This window comes from Colletotrichum navitas (assembly GCF_030913465.1).
Source record: "Colletotrichum navitas strain CBS 125086 chromosome Unknown LY79scaffold_2, whole genome shotgun sequence".
Taxonomy (NCBI): Eukaryota; Fungi; Ascomycota; class Sordariomycetes; order Glomerellales; family Glomerellaceae; genus Colletotrichum; species Colletotrichum navitas.
The window spans coordinates 1310522-1327559 of record NW_026850548.1 but is presented as its reverse complement, the minus strand read 5'-3'; the positions used below and the strand labels follow the sequence as shown (position 1 = coordinate 1327559).

At 56.8% G+C, this 17038-nt stretch overlaps 6 protein-coding genes across 6 annotated transcripts; 1 reads left to right on the top strand and 5 right to left on the bottom strand.

Moving 5' to 3' along the window:
- Window positions 1–334: 334 nt before the first annotated feature.
- LY79DRAFT_149901 (uncharacterized protein) lies at window positions 335–1214 on the bottom strand. Its single transcript, XM_060551036.1, has 2 exons — window positions 1045–1214; window positions 335–883 (listed from the first exon to the last, which is right to left on the bottom strand). Exon 2 carries the CDS (start codon window positions 857–859, stop codon window positions 386–388), a length of 474 nt encoding a protein of 157 aa, XP_060420319.1. The 5' UTR covers window positions 860–883; window positions 1045–1214; the 3' UTR covers window positions 335–385.
- Window positions 1215–2195: 981 nt separating this feature from the next.
- Window positions 2196–3153, bottom strand: LY79DRAFT_665353 (DJ-1/PfpI family protein; the record flags this gene model as incomplete). Its single annotated transcript, XM_060563051.1, has 2 exons — window positions 2196–2669; window positions 2827–3153. 2 exons carry the CDS (start codon window positions 3151–3153, stop codon window positions 2196–2198), a joined length of 801 nt encoding a protein of 266 aa, XP_060420318.1.
- Window positions 3154–3755: 602 nt separating this feature from the next.
- On the bottom strand, window positions 3756–5948 carry LY79DRAFT_148710 (pyoverdine/dityrosine biosynthesis protein). The gene is made up of 4 exons (XM_060551032.1): window positions 5118–5948; window positions 4627–5066; window positions 4482–4549; window positions 3756–4421 (listed from the first exon to the last, which is right to left on the bottom strand). Exons 1-4 carry the CDS (start codon window positions 5842–5844, stop codon window positions 3926–3928), a joined length of 1731 nt encoding a protein of 576 aa, XP_060420317.1. The 5' UTR covers window positions 5845–5948; the 3' UTR covers window positions 3756–3925.
- Window positions 5949–7743: 1795 nt separating this feature from the next.
- Window positions 7744–9495, bottom strand: LY79DRAFT_665351 (cytochrome P450; the record flags this gene model as incomplete). The annotated part of the gene is made up of 6 exons (XM_060563050.1): window positions 7744–7874; window positions 7931–8010; window positions 8069–8349; window positions 8395–8766; window positions 8846–9081; window positions 9150–9495. The coding sequence occupies 6 exons, from the start codon at window positions 9493–9495 to the stop codon at window positions 7744–7746; spliced, it is 1446 nt and encodes a 481-aa protein (XP_060420316.1).
- A 1012-nt stretch (window positions 9496–10507) lies between these two features.
- LY79DRAFT_504380 (major facilitator superfamily transporter) lies at window positions 10508–12354 on the top strand (the record flags this gene model as incomplete). Its single annotated transcript, XM_060553505.1, has 6 exons — window positions 10508–10831; window positions 10889–11083; window positions 11137–11269; window positions 11326–11889; window positions 11969–12193; window positions 12266–12354. The coding sequence occupies 6 exons, from the start codon at window positions 10508–10510 to the stop codon at window positions 12352–12354; spliced, it is 1530 nt and encodes a 509-aa protein (XP_060420315.1).
- Window positions 12355–12540: 186 nt separating this feature from the next.
- Window positions 12541–14921, bottom strand: LY79DRAFT_149663 (general substrate transporter). Its single transcript, XM_060551034.1, has 6 exons — window positions 14546–14921; window positions 14331–14493; window positions 14112–14265; window positions 13583–14057; window positions 13210–13524; window positions 12541–13147 (listed from the first exon to the last, which is right to left on the bottom strand). The coding sequence occupies exons 1-6, from the start codon at window positions 14783–14785 to the stop codon at window positions 12833–12835; spliced, it is 1662 nt and encodes a 553-aa protein (XP_060420314.1). The 5' UTR covers window positions 14786–14921; the 3' UTR covers window positions 12541–12832.
- Between the last annotated feature and the right edge of the window lie 2117 nt (window positions 14922–17038).

Here is a 17038-nt window from a genome sequence, read left to right as displayed (position 1 = left end):
TCCCAGCTGCCACGGGAGTAGCTCGCGATCTTCCGCTGTCACAGCTTGCACGCTCTCGCTCTGGCCCTGAGATTCTCTCTCTCGCTCTCTCTCTCAACCAAACCACCTGGGGATATGGCGACAGGCTATACGACCTTGGCGTCTCAGCCTACCTAGATATGCCCCAGCTGGACATAGACTGCGCATTTGCCACTCCTCAGGATGGCCAGATGTTCTGGAATACCTTGTCCCTCCGAGAGAGGCGCCTCGAACTGGCGATTTGTGATGATAATGATGGGGCCTGATCTTCAACGCGCCCGCCGAGCCCCCCTCCCCCCCCCGGTGTTCCTGAACATCAGGAACAGAGAAGCGAGCGTGCTGCCCATCCAGTAGTGTACATGTGCGGCTAACGTGCGCTAGCGTAATGAATCAAGGATTGCCGAAGAGTAAGTGGGATCTCTTGCGGATACGAAGACAGTCTGGGCCGCCCCCATTGGCCAGCAGCTAGGTGAGGGAGGGTGATGGTGCAGGCTCTCTCAGGCGTCGGATGCCCAACCAGGCGAGTATCTATTCCGGTGGCGGCCGGTCGGGGGGAGGAGGCGGTGATCCTTCGATTTTTCGGCATCGCGCGAAGGAGCCTTGTATCATCTCGCTTGGGCTCGCGTGTAACTCTCTCCTCTAAAAGATTCCGGGCGTGCTCGCGTCCGCGACGTCCGCGTCGTCCGCCTGACCGTCTCCATCCCGTCGTGTCACGTCGAAAACAGGCGAGAAAAGGGGGGGGGAGGAGTTGGAGGGATCGGGAGTCGGAGCCCCGGTCTTTGCGATCTGTGGAACGATCGCCAACGTTATGATACGGGCGTGCAGGTTCTCTATGATGCATTTGGGGGCGCGGGTGGGTGACGTTCTGATTGATGTCAATAACCATGCTGTAGGGGAGGGGGGGGGCGAGGACGCTCGAATCGTCACGTTAGGTGCTGCAAAGAAAAAAGCAAAGAAGAAGCGAAAGAGTTGGCATGTCGTCCCAAGTGCTGAATAATGCTGAATAAAGGCAACAGCATGGCTTACCCAAAGCAGAAACGCGATGTGAGGGTTTCCCAGCACTCCCTGTCCGAAACGGGACCGTTGCAAGCGGGAGGGCCCGTCGAGCCCCGGGGGAAACCACCTATCCTGAGGTGGTTGGTTTGGTTTGGTTCGGTACCGTATGTGGTCGGGGCGTTCGCCAGACTTCAGATGGGGGGTTTTTTGTTTTTTGTTTTTTCTTCTTGTTTTTTATTTTGAGTTTGAGCTAAATCCCGACGACCCCTTGTCATCCGTGGATGGTTGGCGATCCATGAAGTGTGCGTTTCCCATTTGGAATCGGACGGTTGCTTTTTTTCCCCTTCTTTTCTTTCTAATGCAGTATTAGGCCCAGGAGCCTATATCGGCTCAGTTATGTTTATGTGATACGACATGGCTGGCACGCGGAACATCTTTATTTGTCAACCCACTGCTGGACGTGCTTGGCACTCGGGTTTTAACCACGAGATACATACATGATAGAAGACTCCCTATACGAAACAACACCTAGCTAGGCCGTCTCAAACCGGCTACTTTCAAAACTTAATGGTTGAGGAGTATATGGCATTGTGGACCTGCCGAAGATCAACAACGCACGTAATCATCGCAGCAATTACCACCATATACCATATAACATATATGTATTATGTTGTACGATGTAACGTTGACGGGATATAGGTACGCAGTCGTTATCGCATCCGCAGCTGCGGCTTTCCCTGCAACTCGAGGCTGTGGTTGAGTTTGTGCACCTTTTCTGGCAATCCGTGAGTTCTCGCATCAAATCCAAGCAAGCCTATCTGATTCACGATGTGGCACTCTGGCGTGTTAGCTGTATTCGCACGTACGCCCCCTGTCATTACGTTGTTTGATGCTTCGTAAACACCGGTCTCGTCCGTGATGAAAGGAGATGACAAGGAAAATAGTACAAGAAGTCGCCGAGTAAGGCAACGGCGCCGAAGTCTCGACCAAATAGCGGATGTGTGTTGCGATACAAATTCGATGGGTCAAAGTGTCCAAGCCGGCGCAACGAATAGCCCTCTCTGATCGTTCCACTGCATCACCAGGTCCACCAGCCAACGGGACTGCCCCTCCACGTCTGGCTCCCCCCCCTTCCCCCGGACGTGGTCCCATCACAGACACGCCGGGACCCGACCGGCCGCTCAAGCGCCCGTGACGTTGAACTTGTCCGCGTACGGGTCCCAGCTCGGGTCCCGGTGCCAGTCGTACTCCATCGTGTCGGCGATGTACGTCGCGTTCGCCGCGCCGTACACCTCCTCGATGAAGGCCAGCGTCGCGTCGATGCCCGCCGACACCCCCGACGACGTCCACACGTTGCCGTCGACGACCCACCGCGCCCGCGCCACCCACTCCGTCCGCGGCCCGTGGACGACGGTGCTCGCCCACGACGCCTTGTTCGTCGTCGCCCGCCGCCCGTCGAGCACGCCCGCCCGCGCCACCACCCCGGCCCCCGTGCATATCGAGACGAGGTACCGCAGGCTCGGGTAGACGGTCCGGATGTACGCGATGGTCGAGTTGAGGTTCGGCGACCGCGTCCAGAGGCCGCCGGGCACGATGAGGACCTCGAGGTCCTTGGGCGCCGTCGCATACGTGTGCGTCGGCAGCACCACGGGGAACTTTGCATAGCGTCAACACACAAACACACACACACACACACACACATACACACACACGCTTCCGAGACCGGTCACGGAAGCTGACGCTCCGCCGGGGAAGGGGGAGGGGGGACAACACCCAACCCCTCAAAGCACATCACGGGGCCTCACGACTTACGAAGCTCGAGTTCTTGGTGTTCATGGCGGGCGACAGCGGCTCGACCGTCACCGGGTCCATGGTCTCGCCGATCATGTACAGGTTCATCTGGTGCATCCTCGCCAGCGAACCCAGGGCGCTGAGGGGCCCGAAGATGTCGAGCAGCTCGTACGCGCGGTACACGATGACGCCAAAGTTCCTGGGCGGTGGTCCCGCCGCCGTCGTCGTCGTCGTCGTCGAGGTCTCGACCTCGTTCTGCGTCGCGGCCGTCGCGGCGAGGCACGCCCAGAGGAGGAGGCCGACCAAGGAAGGCCACCACCAGCGGGGCGTGTGCAGCACAAGACGCATTTGCGAGGACGTGATCGGAGGACGAACCGGTATGGAGAAATAAGAGGGCGACTCTTTTTTTTTTTTTTTGTTCCTTTCGCAGGCAACGGGCTCAGCTTCGCATCCATGGAGCGGGGAAGCGGCTGGCTTATATCTCGATGCGCTGCCCCCCCCCCCCCCCCCGATAAATACTTCAACGATCTGCGTCGGCTTAGGATCACCGGACTGCAGAGCGACCTTCCCTTACGTGGCGCAAGCGGTTCCCAGACATACCTTTCCCCCCTTCCCGCATCCTGCGTAGCTGCGGTAGGACCGCGAAGCTGTGCGACTGGACTGATTGGGCCGGTTTAATCAAACTCGCCTCCCGGATCTCGATAGGCCGGCCCCGTTTGGGATCAGCGAGATGTCCCCCTCCTACCGTTCCCTTCCCGGTCGGGTTTGTCGGGAAGGACATTCCCCCCCGGGTCCGTCTTGGCGCGCTCGTTTGAGAAGATTACCGCTTTGGGTAACTTGCTCAGAGGAGGGGACCCTTGGGTTCAGGCAGGCAAAGTACCATGACATTCCCGTGAGCCGCATGGGGGGGGCTAGGCACCAGAAACAGGGTTGGAAATGGAACGAGCAAGTTTTTCTGACGGGCGTGGTCTGGTTGAACCCAATTGAAAATTAGACATTGACGAAAGAAGGTCTACAAAGAACGCCTCATATACTCCCCATCCCGGCTGTGCCCCCCCCCCAATTATACCCACGCTCAAAAGTCCTTAACTATGCAGCACTACAACCTCATGATCCGACATTACACAAACGCCTCCACAACGCGGTGATAAAAAACCATGCCCAGCCAGCAGATGACCGGAAAGGCAGCCAGCCTCCGAGCCCAGTCGAACCGCCCCCGCCTCTTCGGCGCGCTGGGCTTCTGAGCGGGCGTTGGCGTCGGGACTGGGGCGGGCTTGTCGACGACGGCCGCCGGCGGGGACTCCCTTTTCTCTTCTGCTTCGTCGACTGCGGCAACGCCACCTACCCTTGGCCGCAGGACAAAGCACGGCGCTTCCCTGATGGCAACCTCGCTGGTCACGGCGCCCAAGGACATCGCCTCTCGGGGGATGCTGGCCTTGGTGACGAGGAGATAGGGGCTGCCCTCGACCTCGACGACGCAGTTGTGCCAGGGCGTGGGAATGTGAAGGAGGTCGCGGGAGGTCATCGGCGTACCGTCGGGTGAGAGACCCTCGACCGCGCGAACGACGGCGGGGTCGAATAGCTGGATTCCGAATTTCGGCCCGGCGTTGTTGTGACTACAGCCCAAACTGTTAGGTCTCGCCACACCGACCAAGCAGCAGACCGGGGATACTCACGCGTGGATGGAGAGGCGCACGTGGTTTGGTAGAAGCAGCTCAACCAGGTTGGAATATGATTGGTTCCTCTACAGCCGGGTCAGTTCTTATGCGTGGTCCCAAAACAGACGTGTTGCGGATTCTCATTGGTGCGGTTGCAACCTACCATGATCATCTCGAACGCCACCTTTGTAGATAGTTTCTTCCTCTGGCTCCTAGTCATCTGCTGCGTGTGGGGGTGCAGCTCGAGGTCCTCCAGCATGAACCGCGAGAACCCGCGGTACAGGGCGAGGATCGCCGCATCTTGCGACTTGATTTTGGCGCGGACCGCGGACTCCTGGGGCTGGCAGCCAGCCATGAGGATCTGCCTGCACAGCTCGGCCTCAACGGTCAACCTCGTCTCGACGTGGTGCTCAATATTAGGGATGTTGAGTTGGGTCTGGATCGCCGAGAGCTTGTACTGCGACTTTGCCCTGTCCAGCTCGAAGAGGTCGACGAGCGACCTGAAACCAACACGGTCGGTGTTGCCTCTGCTGATGCCGATGGCACGGTTCATCTCCTTCAGCTGCTCGCCATACGCGTCGACATCGGCATCATCGACTCCGACTGAGCGGTGTTAGTATCATCGCAACCGAGGGCAACGTAAAGTTGACTCACTGCAATCACTGAAGACGTGGCCGTCACTGATGATCCACAGCTTGGCGCCGGGCTGGTAGATGTTTTCAATGGCCTCAACGAAACTATGAAGCCGCTCCAGCGCGAGCCGCTCTCCCCGATCGGGAGCCTTGCCGAGGACCTTGTTGGTGTTTGACGATTTGCAGGGGAAAGCGGGCAGACAGAGCTCGATGCTGGCATTTTGCGAGGTGAAATGCCTGACGCGCTCTGTGAAGTATGCCTTTCCGCAGGCCTCCCACCGGTCGTCTTTCCCCTGATACCTGAGGAAGCTGTCGAACAGGTCGACGATCCGCTCCGTGACGGCTAGAGATGCGCCGGAGGGCGACTTCATCAATCCGGAGTCGCGGATAGCAAAGTCTGCCTGGTCCAGGAGCAGTTGCGCAAAGAACTCCTCGAACTGCGCGCTGAGTGTGTTGCTGTTCTTAGACGTGGCGTCGAGGATGAGGCCCATTGGGCCAGAGCCGGGACGCCGCATCTCGTAGAGCCTTGAGCCTCGGAGGGCTCCATCCAGGTCCGCTGATCCGGCCTTCTGGCTCTCGCCTGTTGCCGTCTGGGATCGACTAGGAAGATGCCGGTTGATCGATCCCCAGTGCTCCTGCACCCTGCCTTTTTGCGGCCCGGTGCAGTATAGAAGCTGCCCTTGCCCGTCGTGGATGAAGGCGGCCTGGAAGCGGTGAAACACGGAGTCACCACTGTTTGAGAATTCCATTGTGAAGAGTATGCTGTCGAGCGGCCTGGATATGTAAAGAAAATGGGGTTAAGAATTAGAGTTTGATGGTGGCGTTGACGTGGTAGGGCTGGGATGGAGGACCTGGTGGTCTCTCGATGGGGGTTATAAATCAGATGGGCGGCCGTGTCGAGCAGGCCTAGTACGCATCGATACCTCGAGGAATCCTTCCTTCGGTGGCCTGGCCAGTATGGCCGGTTCAGTCGTGGACGGGTGGTCGAAGTTTCTTCCACTCGAGAAAACCAAGGCGGGCTGTGAAGTGCTGGTGGTGATACGATTAGGAGGAGCAGCGAGTGAGGCGCCGGAGCGTGGTGCCGCGCAAGCGCAGAAGACGACTATCGTCAGCCAAAAGAACAAACGAATATACCGCTTCCGGATACAAGACGCGATGGTGGCCGGCAGCAAGAAACAGTTGGAATGTTTGGCAGAGGGGGGGGGTGCAGGCCGCCCAACCAGTCCACACGGGCGAGGCAGGTCGTGCATGTGGGATCGCCAGGAATCCTGGCATCAAGGTCATGCCCGACATGGAGCCGACACGAAGGAGAGAAAGTTTGTGGTACGAGTACTGCAGCATGGCCCTGACCCGTGGCTTGGAAGAGGCATATACATATATACATGGTGGCTGCAGTACAGTGCAGAGCCACGGGCGTGCGAGGGTAGGGGACATTTCGGCTGCGAGCAAGGCATCCCGTCACAAAGGATATCCAGGACCTGTGTCCCCCCGCCAGGGCTGTGACCCGGTCCCGCAGGCTCATTGTACAGGCACTAGCTTTGGCCGTACAAGGAAGAAGGCAAACTCTCGGCCAGCCTCCCCTGGGCGAGGAGGATGCAACATCCGTGGCCGTGTCCGTGGAAAGTGGGGGTGCAACAGGCTCGTTGCTGTCATCAGTCGTTGATGGAGACTTGATGATATTTCCAACAAACACTCGCTTGGCATCGACCGGAATAAGTCAGGCTCGTGCGACTCGACTGCGATTCTCGTCAGCCTCACGCCATTTGGATCGTCTTTTGGTAGTAAAGCCCTACCTTTCAAGGTCAGCCAGGCGGCCTGGTGCTAGGCTGACCATTTCTGCTCGGTCTCGGTACTGGATCCTTCTTGGCTTGATTGTCATGCTTGTCGGTCCTGCTGGGCGACAGGACGGGGTCAAGGCTCCTAGGACACTGGCCGGACCCCCGATGCGCTCGATGGCGGCCACTTCGCCTCGATCCAACAACGAAACCGCCCCCAGTCTCCCCACATGTGGGATTTTGCCCGTCCAAATTCGTGCATGTCTTATCCGCTGATGGCTCTGTAGAGAACCCTCAAGATGCCACCGTTTACGCGGCGACTATAGCTTGGAAAACTTGGCGCGGTATGCGGCTGCGTTGGAGGTGAGAAACATGGTCAGCGCGGATGATCGTGCACGTACTCGTTACCTGGGGGAGAACCTCATCTTATTGGCCGCCCGGTCGCCTGGTCTTTTTGTGGACCAAAGATCTGCGCTCAATGCGTGTGTCGACCGATTGATTAATTTAGAAGCTTAATCCTAGTTGCGATTTGTGGAGAATGCTACACTAATTATGTACGTCAGGGTCTTTTGGGAGGGAAGAACCCGCCCCAGTTCATCTGAAGGTACGAAGAATGTTTCTCGGCCACTAAAAACTAGAACCGGAACCATAACTAAACGACTCAGGATGCTAATGGAACCCAATCTACCCAAAACCCATCCCGTATTCACATCACCAACCTGAGCTTGCGACGCTCTCTTCCTCCCTTTCCCTCTCTCTGAAAACCAGTCGCAGAGCCCGAGGGTAGAGAGGCCCGGCCTGGAAAGAGGGCGAAAAACGCTCGGTTAGTGCCGGAAAAAAAGTAGGAGGTCCGGGGACAGGTGCAGGGGGAAACTAGGTTCTTACCGGCGTCTTACGGTCAACCCACGTCGGGTCTAGAGTGAAGGAAAACTCGCGGACCAGCTGCATCAGTGTAACCCTCATTTCCAGCATTGCAAACTTCTCGCCAAGACATGCACGCTTGCCTAGCACGCGTCAGCAGCAAAACGACGAAAAGAGAATCCTGTTTATCCTTTCTCACCACCATGGAAGCTGATCCACTCGCCCCTCGCTCGGCGGCGCCGGTATTCTTGCTGGATTGCCTCGGAGGAGCAACCCCACCTGCGAAATGTGAGCGCATTGAATCGTAAAGGTCGTGGGGAGGTAGACTAAGACGGACCGCCCGGGGTTGAATTCGTCTGCCGTCGGCCCCCAAGTAGCAGGGCAGCGGTTCGTGGAGTAGCAGTGGTAGCCGACGTATGTTCCTTCCGGGATCACGACATTGCCGCCCAGGAGTGCAGTTCTCGCCGTCTTCCTGTTGATGAGCTGGCCGATGGGGGGGAACAAACGCAGGCTCTCGTAGAGGAGGGAGGTGAGATAGGGCATGTCCTCTTTGGTCAGCTCTGCTGAAGACTCGACACCCTTGGAGACGATTTCTTGACGCAGCAGCTCTTGCGCCTCCTGTACGCCGGTCAGCACGGGTTGGGCCTGGGCAGTAAGACTTACGGGATGCTTTGCCAAAAGATACAGCGTCGATATCATCGCCAACTGCGGGTTCTCCTGGCCTGCTACGAACGCCACCGTGAGGTTGTCGAGGAGCTGCTTCTCGTCCCACAAGCCCGACGCTCGCGCGTCAAGCATTCTTTTTCCCAGTTTGTACGACGCCTCCGACAGGTGGGGTGTCTTCTGCAGGGGATGGCTCGCCTGCAGCGCGCATTTGAGTTCATTCTTGAAGAGACCCACAGTGTGTCTCGCCGCTAGGCGGGACTTGAGCGGCAGGCGATCGAGAAAAGGGAAGCTCATGAAGACTGGCTTGAAGATCTCCTTCTTAACCGCCGTCTGGAGGATATTAATGGGGGCATCGGCCCTATCGAGTGCCTACGCACGTGGTTACCCGGGGTTAGACGATTCCCTGCTAGGTCCGGTCGGGTCACCGTGGGGGCCGAAGGCGACTTACATGGAGCCTGGTGCCAAGGACGGCCTCGGTGAAGTTGGAGACGGAATACCGCTGCAGGAGATCCTGCACAGCGACGCCACCCCGTCCGGCCCGCTGTTGGGACTCGCGAAGGAGGCGGCACAGGCTGACTGCGTTGGCCTCGATTATGCACGCATCGAAATTCTGTTGGAGGCCCGGCTTGATGACCGAGCGATAGCTCTTCCACACGCCCCCTCTCGCCGAAATGATATTGTCGCCTGGCTTGGAGGTCAGCACGCACGCATACCCGCTGTGGAAATGAAAATTCGCAATTAGGAGTGGCTACCGAGAAAGTCGGCGAGGACGCTATGAGGAATCTTCTTTTGGTTGCCGCTCTTCTCGTAGAGGTCCTCGTCCTTGAAAATCTCGACCAGGTAGGAGGGTCGGTGGACCAAGATGTTCCACTGAGCGCCAAAGAAGATCTTGACCGCCCCGTGGGCTCGTAACGGCTTGTCTATGTACTCGCGAAAGATGTCTGACTGGTCAACGTCTTTGAAGAAAGATATGAGGGCGACCCAGAAGGGAATCGCCGGTATGTTTTGCGGGTACTTCGGTGGCAGTAAGAAGAAGTAGTAAACAAAGCCGGGGAGCAGCGCTCCGAGAAGCAAGATTTCGAGCAAAAACAGCAGCATCGCGACTGGTGGAGTGCCTGTTACGCGAGGCAAGACTGAACCGTAATGTGAGTAAGTTTATATCCTCAAGGCCCGGAATCCTGGTGGAACGGGTCAGCACCAAGAGAAGAGGGGGAAAACACGATGTCACTTACGTGGTTACAGATGAGACCATCGACGACGGACGACCTCTTCTCAGCCCTGCCCAGCCCAACGTGGATTCTGTGCTTCCAATGCCCAGAGTCGATTTGCATGAGAAGGACCAAAAGGAAAGGATTGGGACTTGGAGCCGAAGTGGGCGAGAGGCTTTGCTGTTTGCTGACGATAGCCCGCATGCATTAGTCCTTTTGGCAACGCAGCGTCTGTGCATCTCGACATACCACCTACCTACGTCGAACGTCGCACGGTCTTCGCTCCATAGACAAATCATGGAGCACGGGCTGTGCGTCAGGCGGGCGCAACTGTTAGAACTTAGTGGCACCAAGAACGGAGCCCCGCGAGAACACATCGTACATAGGATGAAGAGCGGGTCTTGCTGCGAGGATCAAGGTTCGACGCGCGAAGAGGAAGGAGAGTTTGATGGAATTCCAGAGTTTTTCCAAAAGTGGTTGGTGCAAGTGGAAAGCTTCTAAACCCCCAGAGGTACCGGTACTTTTGGCGGAGCCTCCCTCCCCTTCGTGTACATCATCCTTCCCCCCCCCCCACACACACACATAGCCGCCCAGAGAGTTGCGGCGCTGCCCTCCCGGTTAGGTGCCGGGGTTAGATCCTGTCATCATCATCAAGATGCCAGGATGCTATTAAATGGACATTGGATTGTTATAGTCCAGAAAAGACCTGGCTCAGAATACTTGTGCAGTCTTTGTTCCCAAGCAACGGCAATCATCAGGGCCGTATTGCTCCACCTTGCCTGACTTGACTTGCTCCGGTCCCCCCCTTCTATCTTTTCTTATGATTGCTTCACCTTATTGCTTACACTCCTGATCTCTGTCTTAGGTCTCTCATTCTGGGCGTTACTTGCAACTGCTACAGCATGGCCGACTCCAGTCCGTCCACCTCCGGCACGACGACGCCTATCAAGGACACCGCTGTGTCCTCGCAAGAGGTCCCAGTCCCTGCCGCTGACAAACCCGCAACCGACCCCGAGAAGAAAGCCGGCGCTCCACCAGCATACTCGGCCTTCTCGCCATGGCGGAAGCGCTTCATCCTCAGCGTCGTCACTGTTGCCGGTTGTTTTGGTCCCCTGGCCGGCAACATCTATCTCCCGGCTCTACCCGTCTTGGAAGATGTGTTCCATGCCAGTGCAACCGCCATTAATGTCACCGTGTCAGTCTTCATGCTGACTTTTGCCTTTGGTGTGAGTGACGAAGATGTTTGCTCAGAAATGAAAGAGAGACTCTGACACCCTCCATAGCCCATGTTCTGGGCCAGTTTTGCCGACTGGAAGGGCAGAAGACCCCTGTACATCATTTCCATCTCCATCTACATTGTGGCCAATGTATTGTTGGCCGCGGTGCCGGCCAACTATGGCGCTCTTGTCTTCTTGCGGATTGTACAGGCTTTTGGGTCCGCGGCCGTGGTATCCATGGGCGCAGGAACAGTTGCAGATGTGCGTGCCCCAGGATATCTTCATCACGCAACCGCCAACTTACCCGTCCTTAGGTCACTCCCCCTAAGGAAAGAGCTTTCGCAATGAGCATCTTCCTTCTTGGACCCCAACTTGGACCGGTGCTCGGCCCGGTCATAGGAGGTGCATTGACGATAGCCTCATGGCGTTGGATCTTCGGTTTCCTTGGTGAGTTCTCCGCCGACCTATTACAAGCCGTCCATCAACTAACCCGAGCCAAACAGCCATTGCCGGATTTGCTCTTTGGGTTACCATCATTCTGATGCTACCAGAGACCTTGCGCGCCAGGGTAGGAAGCGGCCAACTCTACGTCCAGTCCGGCTTCATCCTCTTCCCTCCAAAACTGTCTTCACCCTTGGCCCCCGAGTCGGAAAGAGGCCCTCCCCCTCCCAAGCCGACTCTGCTCGGGTACTGGCGCCTCTTCAGCTACCCTCCCATCGGTATCGTGACGTTCAACACGGCCATGCTCTACTCGACCTACTTCGCCATCGCCGTCCAGCTGCCCACGGAGCTCACCGACAGATACAAGTGGTCTGCTGCCGGCACTGGTGCAGGTTTTCTCGCCGTCGGCGTCGCTATGATCGGGGGCTCCATGGTCGGGGGCCGCTTCTCCGACTGGCGCCGCGCACGCGCCATCAAGATGTCCCCGGACAACCAGGTCGACCCCGAGAACAGGCTAGCCGACCAGATTTGGGGCGTGCTCGTCTGCGCCGGCGGGTGTGCGATGTACGGGTGGTTCGTCGACGCCTCGCTGCATCCTGCTGCCGTGCTCGTTGCCACATTCTTGAGTAAGTCCTCAGAGCCGTCTTGTTTTCATCTTGTTCACAAACTTTGTGAGATCACGGGACTGACCGCGTGCAACCACAGCTGGCTTCGGCATGAACTGGGTCTTCGTGGCCACGACGGCCTTCCTGACCGAGTGCGTGGCCCAACAGGCCGCCGGCGCCTTCGCGCTCGGGAACATGCTCCGGAACCCCGGTGCTGCCATCGCCGCCCTCGTAATTCCATCGCTCGTCACCAGGATGGGCAGCGGGTGGTGTTTCACGGGGCTGGCACTGTTGGACCTGGTCCTTGTCGGGTCCGCTGTCACTGGTATGTTTTCCGCGAATCGGGGGGTTTCTCGGCCCGTCACGAAATTGTTTGCTGACCCGGTGTTTGTGATAGTGCTACGCGTCAAGTCTCCGGGATGGAGGGCGGCTCGTAAGGCCAGAATGGCGGCCATGGCGGCGGCGAAGCCAGGAGGTCAGAGATGAGTCTTGATTCTCACGGTATGCATCAGCCGAGTTTGAAGGTTGCAGTTAGAGGTTCGGGTGTCTGCAGCGTATATCGTTTAATGTTTGCACGTATTTTTGGGCTTGGTCATGCATGGAGAAGAGAAAGCCCACAAGTGCGAAGGTGTTCGTTATACTTTGAATTCAAAACGCAATCGAGTTGGGCCCCTTCAGATAGCTCCAACCCAACCTTGCCACATCCATTGCCCCTTCGCCAATCCCACATTTCACTTTGGACATCTGGAAATGTATTTTGTCTTTCTTGAAGTTTTTCTTCGTACCTGATTTGGTCTTCACGTGGACCCGGCGATACAGTGGCGTTCTTTAACTGCAGAGCCGAGGCAATTGCTTGGCTGCGGTTAGGTGGCGACGTACTGGCTTGCCATGCGCCTTTGGTTATCAGTTTGCACAACACGCCTAGATATACTGCCGAAGCCTTTCGTCCGTCTCGTATCTACGATCAAGGCCGCTCCTCATAACCATAGGCCTGCTTCGAAGACGATGCCGCGCCCGTCTCGGAGTCCACAGCATCGCCGCCCTTGTGCGCCGAGCGGACAAGAGCAGGATTCTCGGCCTTGAGCCTGGCAAACTCCTTCTCGGCATCCCATGCCCAGATGCTGTCGCTGGCGAAGACGAGGTCCATCTCCTCCAGAGTGCGCTGGTTGGACTCGGGGTACAGCGCCCAGACGACGACGATGCTGATGAAGTTCACGGCGCCGAAGAGGTAGAGCGTCTTCTCGTTCAGCTTCGCAAAGATTGTCGGGAGGAGCAGTACCTTGGTTCCGCGCACGTCAGCAGATGCTCCCGGCAAGCCGGGTCACATGCAGAGCCACTTACCGTCCATCCGTTTCCGATCGACCACCCGACGACACCCCACGCGTTGCCCTTGGCTCGGACTTGCAGAGGGAATATTTCCGCGGGAATCAACCAGGGAACCGTTAACCATGTTGCGCCAAACACGGCCGTATAGCAGAAGACGAAGAAGGTCGCGGCGCCGCCCAGTCCGGCCCGATTTCCGGGTTCGGCGTTGAGCGCCGCCCGAGCCAGTCCGCCGGCGCAGAACATGCATATCCCCTGCGCGGCTGCACCCCAGAATAGAGTCCAGCGACGGCCGATACGATCTATGGTAAACACGCAGACCAAAGTTGCGAACTAGATGGCGTCAGCTTTCCTCTTTGCGATACGGGACCGCGGAGCAGGTTCCGCATACCATGTATGTGATGTTGTTCACACCGCTGACCCAAAGGCGCTGCTCGGAGCTGATGCCAGCGATTGTGAAGATTGCCGGACCGAACAATGTAACTCCGGAAATGCCTATAAACTCCTGCAGAATCTGGAGCCAGATTACGAGCTGGACGCGACGACCGGTGTGGAGCTTGCCCGAGCCCCAGCCGAACAACATGGCAAGGTAGCTCTGCTGCTTGGCCGTTTCGTCCTCCAAATTTCTGATGTTGATGATGTCCTGGAGCTCCGCCTCGGCGACCCCCATGTCCTCGCTCTCGTTGCCGCGCAGTCTTCCAAGGATGTACCTGGCCTCCTCTTCTCGGCCCATCTTGACGAGCCATCGCGGGGACTCTGGCATGAACCAGATCATGCCGAAGAGCAAGATCAGGGGGACAATCTGGAAAGCGATAGGAAACCGCCAGACGAAGGACGACGCGGGGTCCTTGTACTTTGAAGTGCCGCTGTGGTGAGGTCAGAGGTGGGTAGGAATTATGTTTGGGGTCATGTCAACTCACAACTGCAGCCAGTACGCGACCACTACGCCAAAGATGTTGAGTGTGAACTCCATGGACACGAACTTGCCTCTCGATGTATGAGAAGCAATCTCCGTTGCCCACACGGGGGTGATGGCGTTTAACATGCCGGTGCCGATGCCGTTCAGCACACGTGCTTGCCGCAAAGTCAGCAACTAACTATGATCCACAATCGGCGACGAAGCCGCTTCATTGACGTACCGCAGAACATCCAGTTCGCATTCTGGGCAGCGGACTGCAGGGCGGCGGTAAATATAGACCAGATGCAAGCGACGGCGATGGTCTTGAGACGACCATACCGGTCACCGAACCATCCGCCCACCAAGCATCCCACGAGCGTCCCGGGGAGGTAGTAGACGGCGACCTGATACATTGTAAGACAAAGGACGTCCGGATGGCAAGGCCCGGCCACTTACGATGCCCCCCTGCAACAGCGGCTTATCGACCACAACGATCCTTTGCTCCTCGTTCCAGTGGCCGAACCCCATGAGCTCGGCGTAATCGCGCGCCGTGTTGACACCACCCATCAATCCCTGATCGTAGCCGAAGAAGAAGATGGACACGCCGGCAACCAGGCACACGGTGTTCAGCAACGAGCTCTTGTAGAGCCGGTTGGCGACATTGTACTTCGCAAGCGGGCTTGCGGAGCTCGACATCTTTGACGGTGTCCACGGCCTGGATTCGTACTATGATTCCTGCTCCTGCGCGTTAAACTTTCCGACAGCCCAAGAAGTTGCGGCAAGGAGTCGGAAGAGAACGTGTCTGATCGCCGGAGAGTCGCTGAGAGCAAGCTTATATCTTGTTTCCTCCCCCCGCGAGGAGCGCATCGTGGAACCCCCCCCGAGTCTTCCCCACATCCCAGGTTTCGAACCGCACGTATCCCATCAAGGCTGCGCGCGAACTGCGAGTCGCGACGAACCGCGGTTACATCACTCTCGTGCCGCTCTTGTTCTTTGATTGGGCGCCGCTCCCGCTCCCGCTCCCGCGATGCCCTTAGCCCCGACCGCGGCGGGATACCCGCCGAAAGGCAGGCAGGAAGCTCGGGCTTGGGGCCTGTCAGTTCCCGAAGCCTGCAGTAAGCTTGTTTTGAGGGTGGGGACTTGGCCTTCGTTCGATCCGCACTGGGAGCGCCAGCGGCCCCGTCCGGGACAATCATTACCTCTTGCGGGGCGGTCAGATGACATACCCACGAGAGTGATCCAATCGGCGCCGATGCGCAGGCGGAGAGAAGACCGATGCCCTCGCCGGTGGTCCACGATGTCATCAACCCTGAGGAGGCCGTACGTTCTGACATAACGACATTTCATCGCCTGGCGGTCTGGAGAAGTGCAAGAAGCCAAAACAAGTTGGAATAGCCACTGGGAGTGCTGATGCTCATATTCACGTCCATAGCTTCGACTTCCGAACATGTCGTTGCGAATCTCGGACTCTGCAAAGCTCCTCAGCAGATTTCTTGCTCCGACAACCAACGACGAGGTAGCAGCAAGAGTGGCACCATCGGAGGAAGTATCCCCTCGATTCAGCCGATGACGGACAACCTTTGCCGCTCCACTTCATTACAAACGAGAATCGTATCTATGATGCATAATCGGTGCATCTCGTGTTCTGAGGATCCTGTGCGCCATTCGATGCCAACTACGGACAGTTGAACGCGCCATGAAGCACGAACGGTTTATGTTTTAGTAGCGCTAGGAGCGAGATGCGATTAAGTAAGAGACGTGAACGAGGTTAACATACATAGTGTCGCTTGTCTGTAGACTGGAATGTTGTAAGTCGACATTCGAAAGGCTGACTTAGAAAGCCCAACGGGTGTGTCTCAGAGAACAATAATCGACTTCCAAGCGAAGCCAACTATACCGGGGAGGCTGAATCGAGCAAACAGGCGTGTCTAGAGGATGTAAGACGTAGTGACATCTGATTCTGAGCAAATCCAGGTGTGGCCAGTAGTTGCTCTATGTTATCGGTTGATTTGTTCTCTAACAGGATGATATACCATTCCATTAGAATATAACTATGTACTGGTTCTTCCTTCGCGCATGGCGGACTAGCCTAGACGGCTTATGGGGATTAAAACAGCAACTTGCATCGCCCAGATAAACAACCCTCTGGCCGCTTCGGAAACAAGCAATGTATCGCGATTCTACAGGCAAGTCATTTACGGGCATATCCATTGGCTTTAGCGAACAACTAAAGAAACTCCGGTTTCGATTCGACGCTGCTTCTGCCTTTTAATGCCCGAAGGCGTGGTTGGTTGTTGCAAACCTTGCCTCGTTCGCACTGGACCACCAACCACTGGTCGTTGAATTGTCTGGCCATGCCTCCTTCGTCAAGAAGGGCAATCGAAGGGTCCATAGCGGCAGGCTCTGGATAATACGCCAGCGACTGAATGAAGAACGGGCATCATACAAAGCTCCTTACAACGTAGAGTCTACCGCGATACACCCCAGGAATGATAAGAACCAACAAGTTGAAGGGGCGAGTCTGCACGGCTTGAAGCGGCACAAGGCAGCAAACCAGGATGTCCATTTCGATAACGAACTACCAATAAATGTTAACAAGGAGGCCTGGGCAAAGGGTTCCCACGTGGCCGGCGCCATTGACGAGAGCCAGCTCAGCAACACCACCCCTAGAGTTGGGATACTTCCAATGAAAACCAGCGAAAAGCATGTAGCATCGGCTTAGTACAAAGCATCACAGTGAGACTTGTACTATACTACTTCCCATCTTATAGCCCGTCCGTCTAGCCCTTAGTGACCCGGGTCGCTAGACCTGGAATGAACCACAACGCCACTTTACCCTCCCCTGTTCATTCCTTTAATCATACTGGTGATCGTATTTACACCATTATCATGGTTACTATTAGCCTTGTCGTAGTCTTTATGTACACACCCAAGGAAATCATTCCAACG

Coding starts and splice junctions, on each gene's coding strand:
- LY79DRAFT_149663 (XM_060551034.1), bottom strand. CDS start 14,785: ATGTCGAGCTCCGCAAGCCCGCTTGCGAAGTACAATGTCGCCAACCGG. Junction 14,494..14,545: donor CGCTGTTGCAGGGGGGCATC/GTAAGTGGCCGG, acceptor ACAATGTATCAG/GTCGCCGTCTACTACCTCCC. Junction 14,058..14,111: donor GTCGCGTACTGGCTGCAGTT/GTGAGTTGACAT, acceptor ACCTCACCACAG/CGGCACTTCAAAGTACAAGG.
- LY79DRAFT_148710 (XM_060551032.1), bottom strand. CDS start 5,844: ATGGAATTCTCAAACAGTGGTGACTCCGTGTTTCACCGCTTCCAGGCC. Junction 5,067..5,117: donor CCACGTCTTCAGTGATTGCA/GTGAGTCAACTT, acceptor AACACCGCTCAG/TCGGAGTCGATGATGCCGAT. Junction 4,550..4,626: donor TGGCGTTCGAGATGATCATG/GTAGGTTGCAAC, acceptor ACCCGGCTGTAG/AGGAACCAATCATATTCCAA.
- LY79DRAFT_149901 (XM_060551036.1), bottom strand. CDS start 859: ATGCATCATAGAGAACCTGCACGCCCGTATCATAACGTTGGCGATCGT.